This window comes from Dipodomys ordii, unplaced genomic scaffold (genome assembly GCF_000151885.1).
Source record: "Dipodomys ordii isolate 6190 unplaced genomic scaffold, Dord_2.0 Scaffold166, whole genome shotgun sequence".
Lineage (NCBI taxonomy): Eukaryota > Metazoa > Chordata > Mammalia > Rodentia > Heteromyidae > Dipodomys > Dipodomys ordii.
Genome location: NW_012267382.1, coordinates 170,933 through 188,489, shown reverse-complemented (window position 1 = coordinate 188,489; position 17,557 = coordinate 170,933). Strand labels below are relative to the sequence as shown.

Genomic DNA, 17,557 nt, shown 5'->3' with positions numbered 1-17,557 from the left:
TCTGGAGACCAGGTCTCTTGGGCTTGGGGCTCTGGAGACCAGGTCTCTTGGGCTTGGGGCTCTGGAGACCAGGTCTCTTGGGCTTGGGGCTCTGGTGACCAGGTCTCTTGGGGCTCTGGAGACCAGGTCTCTTGGGCTCTGGAGACCAGGTCTCTTGGGGCTCTGGTGACCAGGTCTCTTGGGCTCTGGTGACTAGGTCTCTTGGGCTCTGGTGACCAGGTCTCTTGGGCTTGGGGCTCTGGAGACCAGGTCTCTTGGGCTTGGGGCTCTGGGACGGAGGTTTGTGAAGCCTGTTGCAGGACATGGAGCAGAGGCATCCATTGATGATCAGACCTGATTGTCCACAAGGATTGGATCTGGGATTGGATGAGGAGCGCTGACATAGTGCTGTTGGTGAGACCAATGTGAGAATGGAAGCTGCTGCCCAGACATTTGGGGCCTGGAAAAGGAAGGGGCATGGGAAGACTGCCATGTGGTGGGGCTGGAGGTCAGGACTGACTAAAGGTCAGGACTGATAAGGGACAGCTGGGAGGGTCCAGGGCCTAACAAGGTAGGGGAGAAGGTGGGTGGAGAGGTTGCAGGGGACCTGGGGCCATCAGATGTCAGGCAGAGGATAGATGAAGTGGAGGAGATGAAGGCTGGCGATGGTGCTTGGTTGGGGGGCGGGGGGGAGGAGGAGGAGGTGGAGTGGTGGTAATGGAGGTAGCACAGACAGGCCCAAAGGAGGGCTGGGGGCTTACATGGAGAGAAGGGTGAGACAGTCCCCAGAGAGCAGAAAAGTTAGAGTCCAGGGAATGCCAGAGCCCAGCCAGTACCAGAGCGAGCTGGACAGTGCCACCACGGTCCAGGGCCTAGTTTGTAGACAGTGGAAGCGATGCTTTTGCTCGGCCTGTGAATTAACTAAAATTCACTTGGCTGTCCCACTTTGCATCTGTGCTCTTTACTCTGAACCTTACTTCTGAAGTTACTTTGTAATTACCTTGGGCTCCATGAAGAACAAAATTCACTATAACCACCTTGTGGCAAGAGAAAAACTGCTCCCCAACTGGCAACGCCTTATCATGAAGAAAACCAGCAAAGTCTACAGACCATCTTCCAGCTCCCCAGAGACAAAGACTTGAGCACTAATGGTCAACTGCGCTGTACCTGTGACTTGAGACTGGTTTTTTTTCAGTCATGGGGCCTGAACTCTGGGCCCAGGCACTGTTCCTCAGCTCTTCAGCTCAAGACTAGTGCTCTATCACTTGAGCCACAGCGCCACTGTGGTTTTTTCTGTGTATGTGGTGCTGAGGAATCAAACCTGGGGCCTCGTGTGTGCAAGGCGAGCGCTCTACCACTGAGCCACCTTCCCAGCCATTGAGACTGCTGTAGCGATTTCATACTTCACACTGTCTCCTCTTCTGTTTGAACCTGGGCAATGAGGTGTACCTCTGAAGATGTCTGAAGTGTTTTCCAATGGCTACAATGTAATGAATCTTGTGTTGATTTCCCAGAGCTAACATGAGGTGCCTGGAATTTGGGCCTCAGGAAGTATCTGCTGAGTTCTGCAGCGCGACTGGAAGCCCACTGGGGAAGGAGGGTGTCGCTGGGAGGACCGTACGGTGTTCTGAGCAGGCTTCTGGAACAGCTGGTGGTGAGGGCGTCATCTGAGAAGGGAAGGCTGCAGCTGGGCCAGCCCTCCCGAGCTGGAGAGGAAGCAGCTCTGGTTGTACAGTCGTATGGCCGGCACTTCAAGGTTTATTTTCAATCTTGCCGCCTTTCTCCTCTTGCAGTTCAAGCCCACCTCCCTCCGGTCCGCTTCACTGTGGAGTGAACACCCTTTCCAGAGCTGCCTCAAGCCCCTCAGTCATTGCAAGGCCACATGCCAGGCCATGCTCTCCCCAGCAGGTGTCCTTTCTGCCAAGTCCTGTGACCAGAAGGGACGGCTGTAGCTTCCGGCCACCTGGCTGGAACGCAGGGAGGTACCCTACAGAACCTTGCTAAGGTTGTTCCCTACCCTGCAGTGACTCCAAACCCCTCAGGGGCCAGGTGGTTTCCAAGGTCCATGTCTGCACCAAACGAGCCAGAACCCCCCCCGATCCCATGGTGTCCCCCAAGGCAGCCGTGGGCCATCTTGAGGACTGGGCCCATTTCTTGGGTGGTAAAGGAGAGGTGACCTTGGTGTTAGAGGTCAGTGCTGTGGCTGGCGGTGCATGAAATGCCAGGAGGGGCCCAGATGCCATTGCCGGAAGACCAGGTAACTCAAGGGGTCCTAAAATGCAGAGCTGGACTCTCCCTTCTCAGGTCTCTGGTATCTGGGCACAACCAGCCGAGATACTCAGGTGGATCAGGGTGCAGGTGCAGAGCGAAGACGCAAATAGTAACTATGCTGGTGGAGCTCAGGAGTGTGCTTAATTACCAATAAAACAAAATCCAGGTCATTTGCTCATGATGACATAGCTAAGCATGAATTCAGACGAAGGTTCCTGTTCTAGGCCAAATTTGTTCTCAAATTCTAGGGATTAAACAGGAAGGGCTAATCTCTAGCTGGCCCTTTTCAGGCGGGAACTGCGGATGTTGGCCTGGTTCTGAGTCTGGTCCCCCAAGTTCAGAACCAAGAACACCAAGCTCCGAGTGGGGTCACCTCTGCACACCATACTCAGTCATGCAGCACAGGGAGTCGGGCCTTGTCCGCCGCAGTTAACTCTCAGTGGCTCAGCCATTCTGCACTGCACCCCAGCATACAGCCACAGCCGGGAAGTGAATGCACACGGTGTGCTGGCAGGAGCCCAAGGCTAGTCCTCCTGCAGGGACAGAGGCTGCCAACCTGCTAACACCGCTGACAAGCGGAAGGCAGATGGAGATGACGGCTGGCCCTTGCCAGGAGGCAGGGGCAGCGCCACCTAGCTGTGGAGGCTGCTTCTGCCTGAGACTGAGCTCCACACTGCGGGTCCCTGTGGACTGGGGCAGTCAGACTTCCTCTGGTAGTCAGGCTGGAAGCTTCCCATGGCCCTGTGACTCACGTGTGCTTTTCTGTCAGGAACGGGCTGCTGGGATGGTGACCTTCGTCAGCTTCCCGATCCCTGCAGGTGGGTCTTACCTCACTTGGAGAGCTGCAGGAAAAGCTCTCAGCATGAAGGCACTGGAGCCATACCGTGCACAGCCCCGAGGTCACATTAACCCTTCCCCGCCTTCACGCGGACTCTCACCCAACCCTTGCTCAGGTCGGGGTGCCCTGCTTTAGAGGAGGCAAAGGTGACACGGGTGTGAATGCATGGATCCCTGAAGGCAGAGGGGGCGGAAGGAGAAAGGTCACTATGGCATCTGACAATAAGGACAGGACTTGCTCCTTAGGTGACTGAGCACAAGCCTCTGCCCCAATCCTGTGTGCAGTGGAAAGTGAGGAGGTAGAGCGAAGGCCCTGGCCCCCAAGTTCTAGGGCAGGCTATCTTTAGGTATAGGCGAAGCCTGAGAGCTAAGAACCGTAAACAGGACAAAGCAAAGGCGTTTATTGTCAGAACATTTCTGAACTGCACAGGTAAAGATCCAGCAGGTGGACATGGGTGGAACTACGGATTCCACTTTCAATCTCCTCCTCATCATCTGAGGCCTGAAGGACCCTTTCACCACCCAGGCTGCTTTTCCAGAGGGCGAGCAGGACCCCAACCCCCAGCCCAACTGAACACAGGTAATCATCTCTGCTGCCAGTTTCCTGGGCCAGGAAATGCCTCCTTGGGTGAGGCTGGGCTGGAGCACAGCGGCTCTAGGTAAGGATGTCCTGAGCCTGGTGCTCTACCAGCATCTCCATGCTCTTCACATCAGTGCACCACAGCTCCAGTCGGTCCTTCATTCCTGTGATCTGAAGGCAAATCAGGACCAGTGTGTCAGGACATGCGTAAGTCACAGGCAACACAGGACCATGTTTTGTCTCCAGATCACTCCCGGGGCAGTGGTAAGAATATCAGAGCTGGGGGTAGGGGTGTGTGTGTGATATGATCACCCCTGTTAATTCTTATCACAAGGACATTATTAAAGAAAACAGGTGAGAATAGAGGAAATCTGCAGGATTAAATTCCAGCAATGCGAGTAAGAAGGATTTGAGCTCAAATCACAAAACCAGGAACACATTTGATTTGAGTACCAATTTTGAGATTATAACCAGCATGTTGTCACTCTAAGCTTCTAAATGCAGTGCTCAAACCCTAGGTACGTGAAGCTGACTTCCTATCGCGGTAATCCCATCTCTAACCCTCCTGTTGAGCAGTGACTCCCTGCCAGGTGTCACGTGTCCACAGGAAGTGGCGTGTGACCGCACCGGTGCGGCCTGGCTCTGGGAAGGTGGGCAGCCTCAGTCACCTCACCTGCTGCAGGTCCAGCACGCGGGGCTGCACCCAGGTCATGTGCACCCGCTTGTCCACCTCATCTATGCTGCCTCTCACCAGTCCCACTGAGAGCGCCTTCATCACCAGCAACTCCACCTGTTGGAGGACTTGTGTGAGACACTCTGGGTGCAGACAATACTGCTTCTGCTGGCAGGGTGGGGTGGGGGAACGGGCAGGGGCACAGTGCTCTGCCTGGAAGACACACATTCAGCTGCCTGAGCTCTTCAGTACCCCAGGCCAAGAACTGTACCTCATTCACTGTGATTTTAGCACTTTTGGCAATTTCTTCAAAAGTAAGCTGTCGGTGATTGGCAGGCCGTGTGAAAGTCATCTGAAAAAAATGTTATTTAAAACAATTTTTCCAAATAAGAATGGTCGGAGAACTGATTGGTCAGGATTTTTTGGTCAAAGCCTACTCTGAAAATGGAGAACCCCCTTGTTAGTATCCCACATACTGCAGCCATGTATTTCACTATAAAGAAACTCAGGAAAGGTGGGAGGGGCCCTCAGGGTCCAGCAGCCTGATGGCAGCCCCGATGCATGGACAGACTGCTTCCGGGTGCTTCTTACCTCCATCAGGCACAGCAACTGGATCTTCCTCAGAAGCTGGGCTTCATTGGCTGCTAAATCAGGCTGCAAAAAGACAGAGACGTCTTTCATGTTTCAGCTGATCAATTACTTAACCTAGGTGTTTTTTGTTTTTGTTTTGTGCTGGTCCTGTGGCTTGAACTCAGGGCCTGGGCTGTCTCTGAGTTTCCTTTGCTCAAGGATAGCACTCTACCACTTGAGCCACAGCTCCACTTCTGGCTGTTTGGATAGTTTAATGGATACAGGAGTCTCACAGACTTTCCTGCCCTGGCTAGCTTTGAATTGCAGTCCTCATCCTGTATTTCAGACTCCTGAGCAGCTAGGATTACAGACACGAGCCATCAGTGTTGGGCTTAACCTAGGCTTTATTATGGTGCATTCAACAAAAAGAAACTGGGCAAACCCAAAATATTATACTGTGGGTTGATAAAGTTCATTGACAAATAATATACTAACTTCCTTTTATGCAGGAAATGAAAGACTTTTATGAGCTGTTTCTACCAACAAGGACTCTGTGAGACAAGATTAGTAATGGTATCACAAACACTGCCAGGTACCCCCAGCCTCTCTTGGCATAGGCACCTCCAGGAAAGGACTTGTCCTGTGTTCCTGGAGGCTCCCAGTGGCGTTGCTATCCATCAGCATGGTGCAGAAGAACTCCTCTGAGGAGCCCCTGAGTCCTGAATCAAGTGACAAGTGCTGAATCAAGTAACAAGTGTCTGGTTTATAATGGAAAATCATGTTCTAATATGAACTAGCACTCTTTTGTGAGGCCTGCATATTAACAGACCAGCAAGTTATTTGGTGAACACAGAATTAAACTAATCGCAGTTGATGACTTAATGCAACACTGATACCACACAGCAGCACACAGAGTGGTTTGCACCTACAACCCTAGCACTTGGGAGACTGAGGTGGGAGGATCTCCTGGCCCACAAGTCAGCCCGGGAAATACAGTGAGATTCCATCTCAAGATAAAAAACAAGAAATGATAATGAAACCTTACTCTCCTCAGCAGGAGCTTCCAGCATAGTCATTGGTATAACGAACCTCTGATCTTATTCTCCCTTTATAAACTGCTATGGCTAGCCAATTGGTGTGGTCCCCCCCACCCCTCTCTGGGGGGGTGGGTGGCTACTGAGGTTTGAATTTAGCCTTATGTTTGGTAGACAGGTTGTCTACCGCCTATATCATGCTCCTAGCCTTCTGCTTTCTTTACTTTTCAGGTAGGGGGACATCAGGGATGGACATATTGACACATCCACTCACCCAGACAGCAGTGTTTTCTGTACAGCTGGAGGAAGGTAACACGAAAGCTGGCTCATGAAGATGGAATCTTGCTAGCTTTTTTCCCTGGACTAACCTCAAGGCCTGATCTTACTATCTTTACTTCCCAAGTAGTTGGGATTACAGGTGTGAGCTACTGTACCCAGCTTTTTTTTTTTTTTTTTTTGACAAGGTCTTCTAATGTTGCTCAAGCCAGTTTCCAAGTGCAAGGCTCAAGCGATTGTCTGACTGCAGCTGGGACTACAGGTATGGGTCACTGTGCCCACTCTCTGAGCGCACATTTCTGCACAGATGCCAGTACACAGACTCAGTTAAGGCCGACTAAGTCTAGTACTTCTTGCCTCCTCTGGGATCCTACGTTCATACCCATCCTGCTCCATTATATATGAACTTTGCAAGTTTAAGCTTTAAGAAAGTGGAAGTTTCAGGAAAATACATAATCAACACAACCACAATTCCTACTACAGTTAACATTCCAGCAATTTTGCTACTAGTTTCACTAAAAAAGGCTTGACTTATCACTAAGCACCTCTTTTAACTCCTCCCACCACCATGCTCCTGTGTGCCCCCCACCCTGTATTCCTGGAGAATGACTCCCTCTCCTTGCATTTTCCCCACTCTTTCTCACACTAAGTGACTGCCTGCTTATGTTGCTGCACACACATGCTTACTCAGTTTAGCAAGCATACTAAGCATTTGCTTTTCCCTTACTATTTCACGTTTCCCCGGAGGGTGGGTAACATCCTTTGATCCAGCTCTGACGAAGGTGCTGATTCTGTTCTTCTAACGCCCAGGCCAGTTCTTCCCTCAGGAGGTTGACACCTTTTTATCTGCACCTTCCGTACAGATGAAGGTGTATGTACGTACTGCTCTTTTATACACCTTCTACTCTTTCTTTAGGGTTAAGCATCACTGACCATCTGCTGCCTTATTCTATGAATAAGGCCTGGTGTGCTACTGCCCCCTCTGTGCCAAGGCCTCCTGGGCGCTAGGCACGTGTAGAGCAAAGGCCAGGTGAGTACTTGTTTGGTGAGTGGACACGTGTAGCCAGTGGCACACGGGACCTACCTGCTGACCCCAGGCAGTCTTAAGTGTCTGGAATCTGTCTACAGCGCCGCTGTTGAAGGCATAAAGGGTATCAATCAGCCACTGCCGGTCAGTGCTTCTCAGAGACTCCAGTACAGGGTGCATGAGCTGTGGAGAGGACATCAGCAGGCAGAAGGCAGCCTCCCTCTCCCCTGCTCCATCAAGGAATCTATACAGGTCAACTTACAAGTTCTCCAAAGTTAAAAACTCCCTCGCCGAGGAGTCCGGCGAGCCCCAGTGTGAAGGCTCTCTCCTGCTGCTCTGACACTGAGACAAGAATATACCAATCATATCCAAGTCTTGTTTGGCCTTGAAAAGCCAAACAAAGTAACAAAACACAACACAAGTAAGAGAACACAGTCTTGGCAGCAGCTTCTTAAAGTGTTGAGCCAATCTGAGTTACAACAGGAATCACATAGAAATGAATGCTATGGATGGAGCAATCAGATCACTAATTGTTTCCAAAATGCATGTGAATTTGTTCAACATTCAGTTTGTTCTTTCCAGAGTAATGGGCTCCTTAGAACCGTCCTGGTCCTGCCATGGGAAGTAAAACTGCCACTCAGCTGTCTGAATGTCACCTAAGTCTGCACTTCTTAAAACTAGAACAAGCGAGCTTCCTGCTCCCTTGACATCAAGCCCTTTATTCTCTGGGCTGCAGTAGTTGCTTTTCTGCAAAGCTGCACCAGCATTTTTTAGAGTTTCCGATCCCTTAGCTTCACCAGCATATTTTGAGGTCTATCTACACTATACTGTTGTTTTGGTTTTTTTGGGGGGTGGGGAGAGGGGTGGGGAGGAGACTTGAACTCAGGGCCTGGGTGCTTTCTTTGAGCTTCTTTTGCTCAAGGCTGATACTACCTCTTGAGCCACAGCTTCCCTTTTGGCTTTTTAGGTAGTTTTAGTGGAGATAACATTCTCACAGCTTGGTACCTGTGGCTCATGCTTATAATCCTAGCTACTCAGGGTGCTGCTATCTGAGGATCACAGATCAAAGCCAGCCTAGGCAGGAAAGTCTGTGAGATGCCTATCTCCAATTTACCACCTGAAAACTGAAGTGGCACTCTGGCTCAGTGGTAGAGCACTTGCCTTGAGCTGGAGAGCTCAGAGACAGTGCCCAGACCCAGAGTTTGAACCCCAGAACTGACCCCCGCCTCCAAAACAAAAAGCTCAGACTTTCCTGTCCTGGCTGGCTTTGAACTGTGATTCTAAGATTACGGCATGAGCTACCAGTACCCAGCTTATGCTGAAATTTTTATGCAAATGCATACTTTTCTTTCTTTCCCAAAGCTCTGGTCAACTTTCTTTCTACTTGTCAGATCCTTGAAAGACTCTAACCCAGAGCTTGGTTTTCAGAAGCCCTCAGCTCTAGGGAATTTCAGGGACCTCCATCTTGCAGATCAGAAGGTCCTTGTATCACATACTATACTTCCTGTAAGACCTCTGACTTAGGTAACAGTATGGACCTGGAGAAGATGAAGGGTATTAGTAGGACTTAGCCTTGCTGTCATACACATTAAGTGCTGGAGACCAATAAGATATAAACCAGAGCTATAGAATCTTTCTACTTTACTTCAGAGGATGAACCCACCTGAATGAAGCTGAACCTACTTCGTCCAGCACCTCATAACTGCTGTGCTCAGCAATATGCCTGTGTGACATGAACTGAAAAGGCTCTGTTACCTGGTAGATCCTTGATGTCAACGCAGCCCAGAAACCGCAGAGCGTCCTTGTAGTAGGATGCATGGTTCCCAATTGTTTGGTAGTATTTACTGGATAGGTCATAGAAACGACTATGAACGGACGTCACTCCGGGGAGGCTGCTGAGCATCTCTTCCACATCTTCAATTGTCTCCTACACACAGGAAGTGTAATCGTCCTCCAATTTAAAGATTTAAAAAGTAACAAAAACAAAAAGCATATACTGCAAAGTGAGGCACTGATAAACGCGACACTAGAAAACTTAACATCTAGTAAATTTGCAAGAGTTCAATGACATAAAAATATCAAGAGACAAAGGCAGGAAGCATCAGGAGTCTGGGGGCTCACACACCTCATACTCAATTCTTCTCCAGAAACACACATGGGAGACTGCTCACATACACAATACACTAGGCACAGAGATGGTAATAAATTACGTGTAGAAGCAACTTATATCCCACCCAGCTTATATATTCACCACATTTGTAAGTCGTGAAACAATACGCGGTAAAAGAAAACTTGGGTAAAAGTTGCCTATATCTATACATGATGGCCCTAAAACCTGAGGAGTAGAGACTAAGAGTTGTACACATCTGCCTGGACAAGGAAGTATGCACTGAGGCCCCACTGAGGAGGAACAGGGTTGGGAGCACAGTGTGCTTACTGCATATGCTGCTCTGCTCCTGACCTGGTTGGAACTCAAGGATGGCCAGTTACAGAATTCCTTACTGTCTCACAGTGGCCATGTGTCTGCACAAGATCCTTGCAATAATTAAAAGGCAAGGAGAACTTCCAACCCTTACCCCCCCAACCTATTTTCATTAATATCATGGTTACCAAAATCAAAACCAGACAAAACAAAATACATGCAGTCTCTGGTTAAACAAAATAGATGACTAGCCAGGCATCTATAATCCTAGTGACTCAGGAGGCTGAGATCTGAGGATCAAGGTTCAAAGCCAGCCTGGGCAAGAAAGTCTGTTAAGACTTTTCTCGAATCAAGCACCAAAGAACCCAAAGTGGAACTGTGGCTCAAGTGGTAGTGCTAAAAAGCTCATCAGGGACAATGCCCAGGCCCTGAGTTCAAGTCTCAGGACTAGCCCCACCCCAGCCTCCTCCCCTTTACCACCCAAGGACTAACTATATACTTTGGTCTCACTGCTAACCGTAATCCACATTTGTCCCCCACACTGAACAAAGATAAAAGAACGGCAAGACAGGAAACTTCAACAAGAGTTTCTGAGGCAGAAAGAAGATGGAGGAGCACATGACCTGCCAGTAGTGAGGAGGCGGCACCTGGCCAGCCAGAGCCCAGGAATGTCACCTAGCCAAGGTGAAGTGGAGATCTGACAGAATGGAAAGCCGTGGTCACACAGGCAGTGTTCTTTTGTTTTAAGGATAGCAGGCTGCATATGAACAACTCACTATGAAATGATTTTGAGAAAGAAAATCACACACACACGCATGCACACACACAATTAGGCAAAAGTGGCAAAATGTAATCACTGGGGAATCTGGATTAACTCAGTGCAGGTTGTTCATGCCTGTAATCCTAGATTCTCAGGAGGTTGAGATCTGAGGATTAGAGTGCAAAGCTAGCCTTAGCACAAAAGTCTGAGACTCTTATCTACAATTAACCACCAAAAAGCCAGAAGTGAAGCTATGGCTCAAATAGTAGAGCACCAGCCTTGAGCAAAAAAGCTAAGGGAGAGCACCCAAGCACAGAATTCAAAGACCTATCAGCAGAACAAAGAAGGGAAAAAAAAAAGAAATATGAGTGTTTGCTATTTTGCACTTTTTCTATAACTCAAAACTATTTTGAGTTAACAGTTAAAGAGAAGGGAAGTTTTTTTTTTTTTGGTTCCCCCCCATTCCCAGTTTTAAACCACAGATAAACAGGTATTATGGTGACCTTACCTTTGTAGCCTGTAAGTCCCCAATGTTTAATTTTAAGGCTCCAATTGCTGTTTTACATAGGATCACTGCCTCATCGCTACTTTTTACCTAACAATATCAAAAACAAGAGAAACTCAGAATGTGGGCAGCAAATTCACAAAGTGAGCCACTACTCAGTCACTGATCTCACTTTCATGCCAGGAGATTTAAGGCTTCTAAAGAGGAACATTCAAATCTCATATATTCCCACAGGTGCTGTTAAAACTTTACATTCACCTTCTCACGAGTCTTTTCCAGAAAAGTAAGAGCCACATTAGGATCTAGAAGAGAAAGAAGAACAAAGTCAGGCTTACCAGCAGCCGAGTTTCTACTAGCCAAGACCTTGCAAGGTTAGATCAGAAGGTGTAATAAAAACTTAACTCAATCTAATGTTTTTTTCTTTCTCTTTCCTTGGCAGTATGGGGATTGAGCTCAGGGCTTTGTGATTGTCAGGCACGTGCTCTACCACTTGAGCCAACCTCCAGCCCTTACTGCTTTAGTTATTTTTCAGGTAAGGTCTTGGCCCTTAGCCTAGGCTTGTTGAGATAAACCCTATCTCATTTAATTTTTGCTGGAACCATGATCTTCTAAATCCAACTACCCAATGTAGTAGTTGAGATTACAAGTATGTGCCAGTGGGGTTTTTTGGTGCTGGTCCTGGGGCTTGAATTCAGAGCTTGAGTGTTGTCCCTGAGCTTTTTTGCTCTTTACTACTCTACCACTTGAACTACAGCTCCGCTTGTTTTGTGTGTGTGTGTTTAATTGGAAATAAGGAGATAAATCTCACAGATTTTTCTGCCTGGGCTGGCTTCAAACCACAATCCTCAGCTTCGAACCAGAACCCTCAGATTACAGGTGTGAGCCACCAGTGACTGGCTTTTTTTTTTTAAAGACAAGTTTTTTTACTACATAGCCTAGGCTATATTTGCACTTGTGATTCACCTGCCTTAGCTTCCAGAGTACAAGGATTCAAAGTGTGCACTCCTCCCAGCCAATCTGATACTGTCTATTAAATTACATTTCCATTCAGTTAAAAGCCTATTTCAAGATCACTTTAACTACCATTCGATCTGTTCTACTATGAAACAAAATGAGGCTTACCGGTCATTTGTCTAACCACGTGAAGAATAATTTCTACCAGGGACAAAGGGTTCACCCTGAAATAAAAACCACCAGCTTTTGAGTGTCAAAAAATATCAACATATTTATTTTCAAAGTAAATAACTAATAAAAGGTTTTTACCTGTGTTCAAATTCACTAATGAAATTTTCATAAAGCTGTGAAACCAAAACAGAAGAGTAAGTACAGGATGTCTTTCATTCTGCAAAATCAGATGTCAAAACCACTATTTTTAGTTAAAGAAGCTGCATCAGTATTACCAGGTGTAAATCAAAATGCCCATCATATACAAAGTAGCTGAGGAGATGGCAGACATGAACAGATTGCACTGATTCTGAAGGACAAGGTAGAAGACACTGGAGATTAGATTCTTCTCTAGGCCGGGCTGAACTAGGAAAATAAAACTAGGGACAGAGAAAAACACAAGAGAACACTGAGACCACTGGAAGAAGAAGACTGAAAGACAGTGGAACAGAGCATTGTTGAGGATACAAAGACATGCTAATAAGTTGGACCAGATATGATCAGATGTGGGCTGGGCACAGGGAAGGCAGGTTGACAATGAACTTCTGAGGTCACAACTAGGTTAGCTGGGGAAAGGGAGTGTTCATGGTGGGTAAAGAGAAGAAACCTCCAGATAACTTCAATTTTGAAACGAGCATGATAGTTCTCTAGAATACAAAGCAGCAAGATGGAAATGTTGCTGTGTCAGTTAGTTATTTACATCTAGCATACAATCATCTAAATAAATATAATCATCCTCCCAACAGGGGGATTATTCCTCAAAAAGTTTGCTGATTTTTTTTTTAAATTGATGGAGTACATAAACAAAAAACAGAAACTAAAAATTACTTCTAGTGACTGTATTAATGAATACCATTCATTTTACACTATGTGAACTTGGTCTTAACAACTTTCAAAGTTTATATATCTATGAAAAAGTGAACTCAAATCTGCTGAGTGTCATATTACTACAAGAGCTGAGTGAACACTTTGCCATATATAAACAATTCAAAGGTTAAGACTGCAAAGGATAACAATGAACTATATTTCACTATAGGATGTAGAACCTTGGAGAACTATTCATACTTTTTTATTTATCATTTTTCCAATGGTCAGCAAAAATATGCTTACAGACAATTGCAAGTTATTTTGAGTAGTAGAGTGGCAAATTGATGGATATAAACCATAAAAAGGGGCTGGGAACGTGGCTCAGTGGTAGAGTGCTTGTCTTGCATGCATGAGGGTTCGATTCCTGAGCACCACATAAGCAGAAAAAGCTGGAAGCGGTGCTGTGGAAGTGGTGCTGTGATTCAAGTGGTAGAGCGCTAGCCTTGAGCTGAAGAGCTGAGGGACAGTGCCCAGGCCCAGAGTTCAGGCCCCACAACAGTCAAATAATAATAGTAATAATATTTTTTAAAAAAAACACAAAAAAAGTTTTCAGCTTTAGGAGGTGGCGTGGCAAAGTGGTAAGCTTCAGTATGTGCTATATAATGCATTAAGTGCTGGTGGCTCATATCTATAATCCTAGCTACTTAGGAGGCTGAGATCTGAGGACTGCGGTTCAAAGCCAGCTCAGGTTTTGAATCTCAAAGTCTCTGAGACTCTCCTCTCCAACTAACCAGAAGTGGAGGCATGGTTCAACTGCTAGAGCACTAGCTTTGAGCAAAAAAGCCAAGAGAAAGCATAAAACCTTGAGTTCAAGACCCAGGACTGGCACACACACTCACACACAAATAAACAATATAAACAAAATAATGTATTCAGAAAAAATAACTCACGTTACAATTATAGGTGCGCTATCAATAGAAATCTGATTCATTCAAAATCAGAGAAAGATGCCCGAGAAGATCTCAAGAGGCTTCTGAATTCTTTCAGGGGACTCAGGCTAGAAAGTTTTTTCCCCTTTCCGGCTGACAAATCCTCAAAGTAATCTATTACAAAAGCAGCATATTATGCTGTTGCCCCTTCAATCCTATTGCTCTCAAGTGAACAAATATTGTTTCTACATTACTAAGGTCAGAAGTATTTCCACAAGCAGAGTGGTAAAGAAGGGGAGTGAGAATTATCTAAAATCTTTCTTTGTATCATCCACTATCTTGAACTTTCTATTCTTTTGGAACAGTTTCCCTGAAGTAAAATACAACAGCAACAAAAAACCAAAGTGGTTCGGGATTATAATCTCAGTTCTTAAGAAGCTTAAGATAGAAGAGGATGGAAGTTCTAGACTACCCTGGCCTACATGACACTGAAAAAATGTGTAAATAATAAAAGATACCTAGACATGTTATAAGGTAATACTTTAAGCTAGAATTTTATTTCATTCATCTATATCTATCTATTCTCTTCTTTGTGTGTGTGTGTGCAGCCCTGGGACTTTAATTCAGGGCCTTGGCCACAGTCCCTGAGCTTTTTTTTTTTTTGGTTGGCCGTGGGGCTTGAACGCTGGGCCTGGGCGCTCTTCAGCTCAAGGTAAGCGCTCTACCACTTGAGCTACAGCGCCACTTTCGGTTTTCTGGTGGTTTATTGGAGATAGGAGTCTCATGGTCTCTTCTGCCCGGGCTGGCTTTGAACCTCGATCCTCAATCTCAGCCTCCTGAGTAGCTAGGATTACAGGCATGAACCACCAGTGCCCGGCTTCCCTGAGCTTTTTTTTTGTCGGTTGTGGGGCTTGAAATCTGGGCTTGGGCACTGACCCTGCGCTCTTCAGCTCAAGAGAGCGTTCTACTGCTTGAGCCATAGCGCCACTTCCAGTTTATTGGAGATAAGAGTCTCACAGACTTTCCTGCCTGGGATGGCTTTGAACCTCAATCCTCAGATCTCAGCCTCCTGAGTAACTAGGATTACAGACTTCCCTGAGCTTTTCTACTCAAGGCTAGCACTCTACTACTTGAGCCACAGCTCCACCTCCAGCTTTTTTTTTTGGGGGGGGGGGTAATTTATTAGATGTAAGAGTCTAACAGATTTTCCTACCTGAGCTGGCTTTGAACTCAGATCTCAACCTCCTAAGAGTACAGGCATGAGACACCAGCACCTGGCCTTTTCTTGTGGTGCTAGTCCTAGGACTTGAAGTCAGGGCTTGGGCATTGTCCATAAGCTTTTATGCTTAAGGCTAGTGCTCTACCACTCAAGAGTCTTCTGGACTTTCCAGCCTGGGCTGGCTTCAAATCATGCTCCTCAGATCTCAGCCTCTTGAATAGCTAGAATTACAGGAATGTGCCACCAGTACCTGGCCAAAACAAAAACAAAAAAACAGGGGCTGGGATTGTGGCTCAGTGGTAGAGCGCTTGCCTTGCATGCCTGAGGCCCTGGGTTTGATTCCTCAGCACCACATAAGCAAAAAGAAAAAAGCCCGGAAGTAGCGCTCTGTCTCAAGTGGTAGAGTGCTAGCCTTGAGCTGAAGAGCTAAAGGACAGCGCCCAGGCCCAGAGTTCAGGCCCCACGACCGGACCCCCCAAAAAAAACAAAAACAAAAAAACAAAAAAAAGACAACTCTCACTATATTGCCTAGGCCATTGAACTTATGATCCTCTTGACTGAGTCTCCTGAGATTATATACCATTTCACTGTGTTTATTTTGTTTTGGTGGTGCTAAGGATAAAACACCAGGCTGCATGAATGCTAAGCACAAACTACAACTCAGTCTCATTCCCAGCTCCAGTCTAGAATCATAGAAACAAAAATTGTAGTTTTCTTTCCTTTGGGTGATACTGGGGTTTGAACTCTGGACCTTGTCAATGTGAGGTAAGCATTCTACCAATTGACCACACATTAAGCCCTTTTGTGTTGTTATTTTTCAGATAGGGTCTGCCACTTTTTGCCTGGGTTGGCCTCCAGGAATAATGCTCTACCTATAATTCCCATGTTGCTGGGATTATAGCTGTGAGCCACCATTCCAGCTGAGACAATATCTGTCTCTGAAAGCTCTTCTGTGACTTGTTAGGTAAGTTAATCATTTAACTCTTAGGTCTGCTTCTAGGAAAAAAGAAAGAACAACAACCACAAAGTTACAAGTAGTAGCTGTTCCCCAAAGTTATAAAACAAATATAGAAAGTGCCTACAACAATCCCTGGCATAAAGTGATTTGATCTCATTATGATCATCACAAAGCAGTTAGAAAGTCCTTAAACATATTCATATAATCTGACTTATCACCATAAATGATTTACCTTAATGAGACCATCTCCTTGGGCAAAGCACGGGTCTTGCACAAAATCAAGCACCTGAAGTGTCAGCTGATGCCACAACCTGAAAAACATTATGTCCTTTAGAGCCATAAACGAACATGAAGTCACAAATATTTTCAACCTTGACAGTCCTAGCAAACAACAAATGCTAACCAGTTTCCTTATTCTTTATAGGGCACAGTGTAAAGAATGCTAAGACTCTGCTACTAATGGTCATGCTACCTTGAGCTCCTTTATCCTAAGTCAGTTTTCCCAGCTATGAAATGGAAAACATCTTTCTAGACTTCGAAGGGTGATTGTTTCAACTGGAAACAATCCTGAAATTATGCAGTACTATATTGAAATCCAAGTTCTCCTACTTATTAGCCAAGTATCTCAGGGGAGGCAAGAAAACAACTTCAGTTTTCTCACCTGTGGCTAAAGGATGGAGTGAGCTAAAACATAAAACCTCTAGGACAATGACATAACACTCTTCACATAAACACTAAAAGCTAATATTTAATAATGCAGATCAAATGTTACCTACCATTTGTCACACACTAAGAACTGATAGACACTATGAAGACATGTGAATGTTTGGGTGAAGGCTGTTAAATGTCCCATGATCAGTAGGAGGGATACTATGGGAGTTGTCTCTTCATGGAGCAGCTCCCAATGCTAGTAATTTATTTTTTTGGTGGGTGGGGCCGTAATGGGGATTGAATTCGGGGTCTCCACTTGCTAAGCTGGTGCTCTATCTCTTGAGTCCAGCCCCCCCCCTTTTTTGCATTGGTTATTTACCAGGTAAGGTTTGCTTTGTTCCCTGGTAGGCCTGGGCTGCAATCCTCCAAGTTGCTTCACAAAATTGTTGGGCTAACAAGGGCCAGCTACTTTTCCCCCTCTGGCTGAGATAACAGGCCCACATACTGCACATAGCTTTTGGTCATGATACTCTCTTAACCTTTTTGCTGGGGCTCCAACTGCAGTCAGCGACCTCCACCTCCCAGACAGGGACACAGGCTTGAGTCGCCTGGCCAAACGCTGGTAACTTACGGTTCGTCTAAATCTCATCCTGTTTCTAAACAAACCCAAACTCTGAGACCTCTCCGGAGCAAGAAGCACCACGTGAAGTGGAAAGTAGGGACCGGAAGTACTGGTCGCAGACCGCACCAATCGCACGGCTGACTGGTGTGGGCTCCAGGCCGTGGGAAAGGTCACTGTGACACGTGACACGCGGAGGAGCCCCGGGACCTGCTGCTCCCGGTGGAGCGGCTCCCCCGGCGCGCTGGCCCCGGGCGGCCACGACCTGCGACCCAC

The 17,557-nt window shown here is 46.6% G+C and overlaps 2 protein-coding genes across 2 annotated transcripts in view; both read right to left on the bottom strand.

Annotated features, from left to right (window-relative positions):
- LOC105998567 (pollen-specific leucine-rich repeat extensin-like protein 1) overlaps positions 1 to 317 on the bottom strand; it is a 1,330-nt gene extending 1,013 nt beyond the window's left edge. Inside the window, exon 1 of the mRNA XM_013033338.1 lies at positions 24 to 317. Within this exon, the coding sequence (XP_012888792.1) occupies positions 24 to 317 (294 nt within the window). The remainder of the gene's footprint in view (positions 1 to 23) is intronic.
- A 3,149-nt stretch (positions 318 to 3,466) lies between these two features.
- Psmd13 (proteasome (prosome, macropain) 26S subunit, non-ATPase, 13) lies at positions 3,467 to 16,333 on the bottom strand. The gene is made up of 12 exons (XM_013033337.1): positions 16,244 to 16,333; positions 12,198 to 12,232; positions 12,057 to 12,112; positions 11,193 to 11,236; positions 10,938 to 11,024; positions 9,003 to 9,174; positions 7,510 to 7,589; positions 7,305 to 7,430; positions 4,932 to 4,994; positions 4,612 to 4,692; positions 4,341 to 4,457; positions 3,467 to 3,838 (listed from the first exon to the last, which is right to left on the bottom strand). Exons 1-12 carry the CDS (start codon positions 16,331 to 16,333, stop codon positions 3,743 to 3,745), a joined length of 1,047 nt encoding a protein of 348 aa, XP_012888791.1. The 3' UTR covers positions 3,467 to 3,742.
- Between the last annotated feature and the right edge of the window lie 1,224 nt (positions 16,334 to 17,557).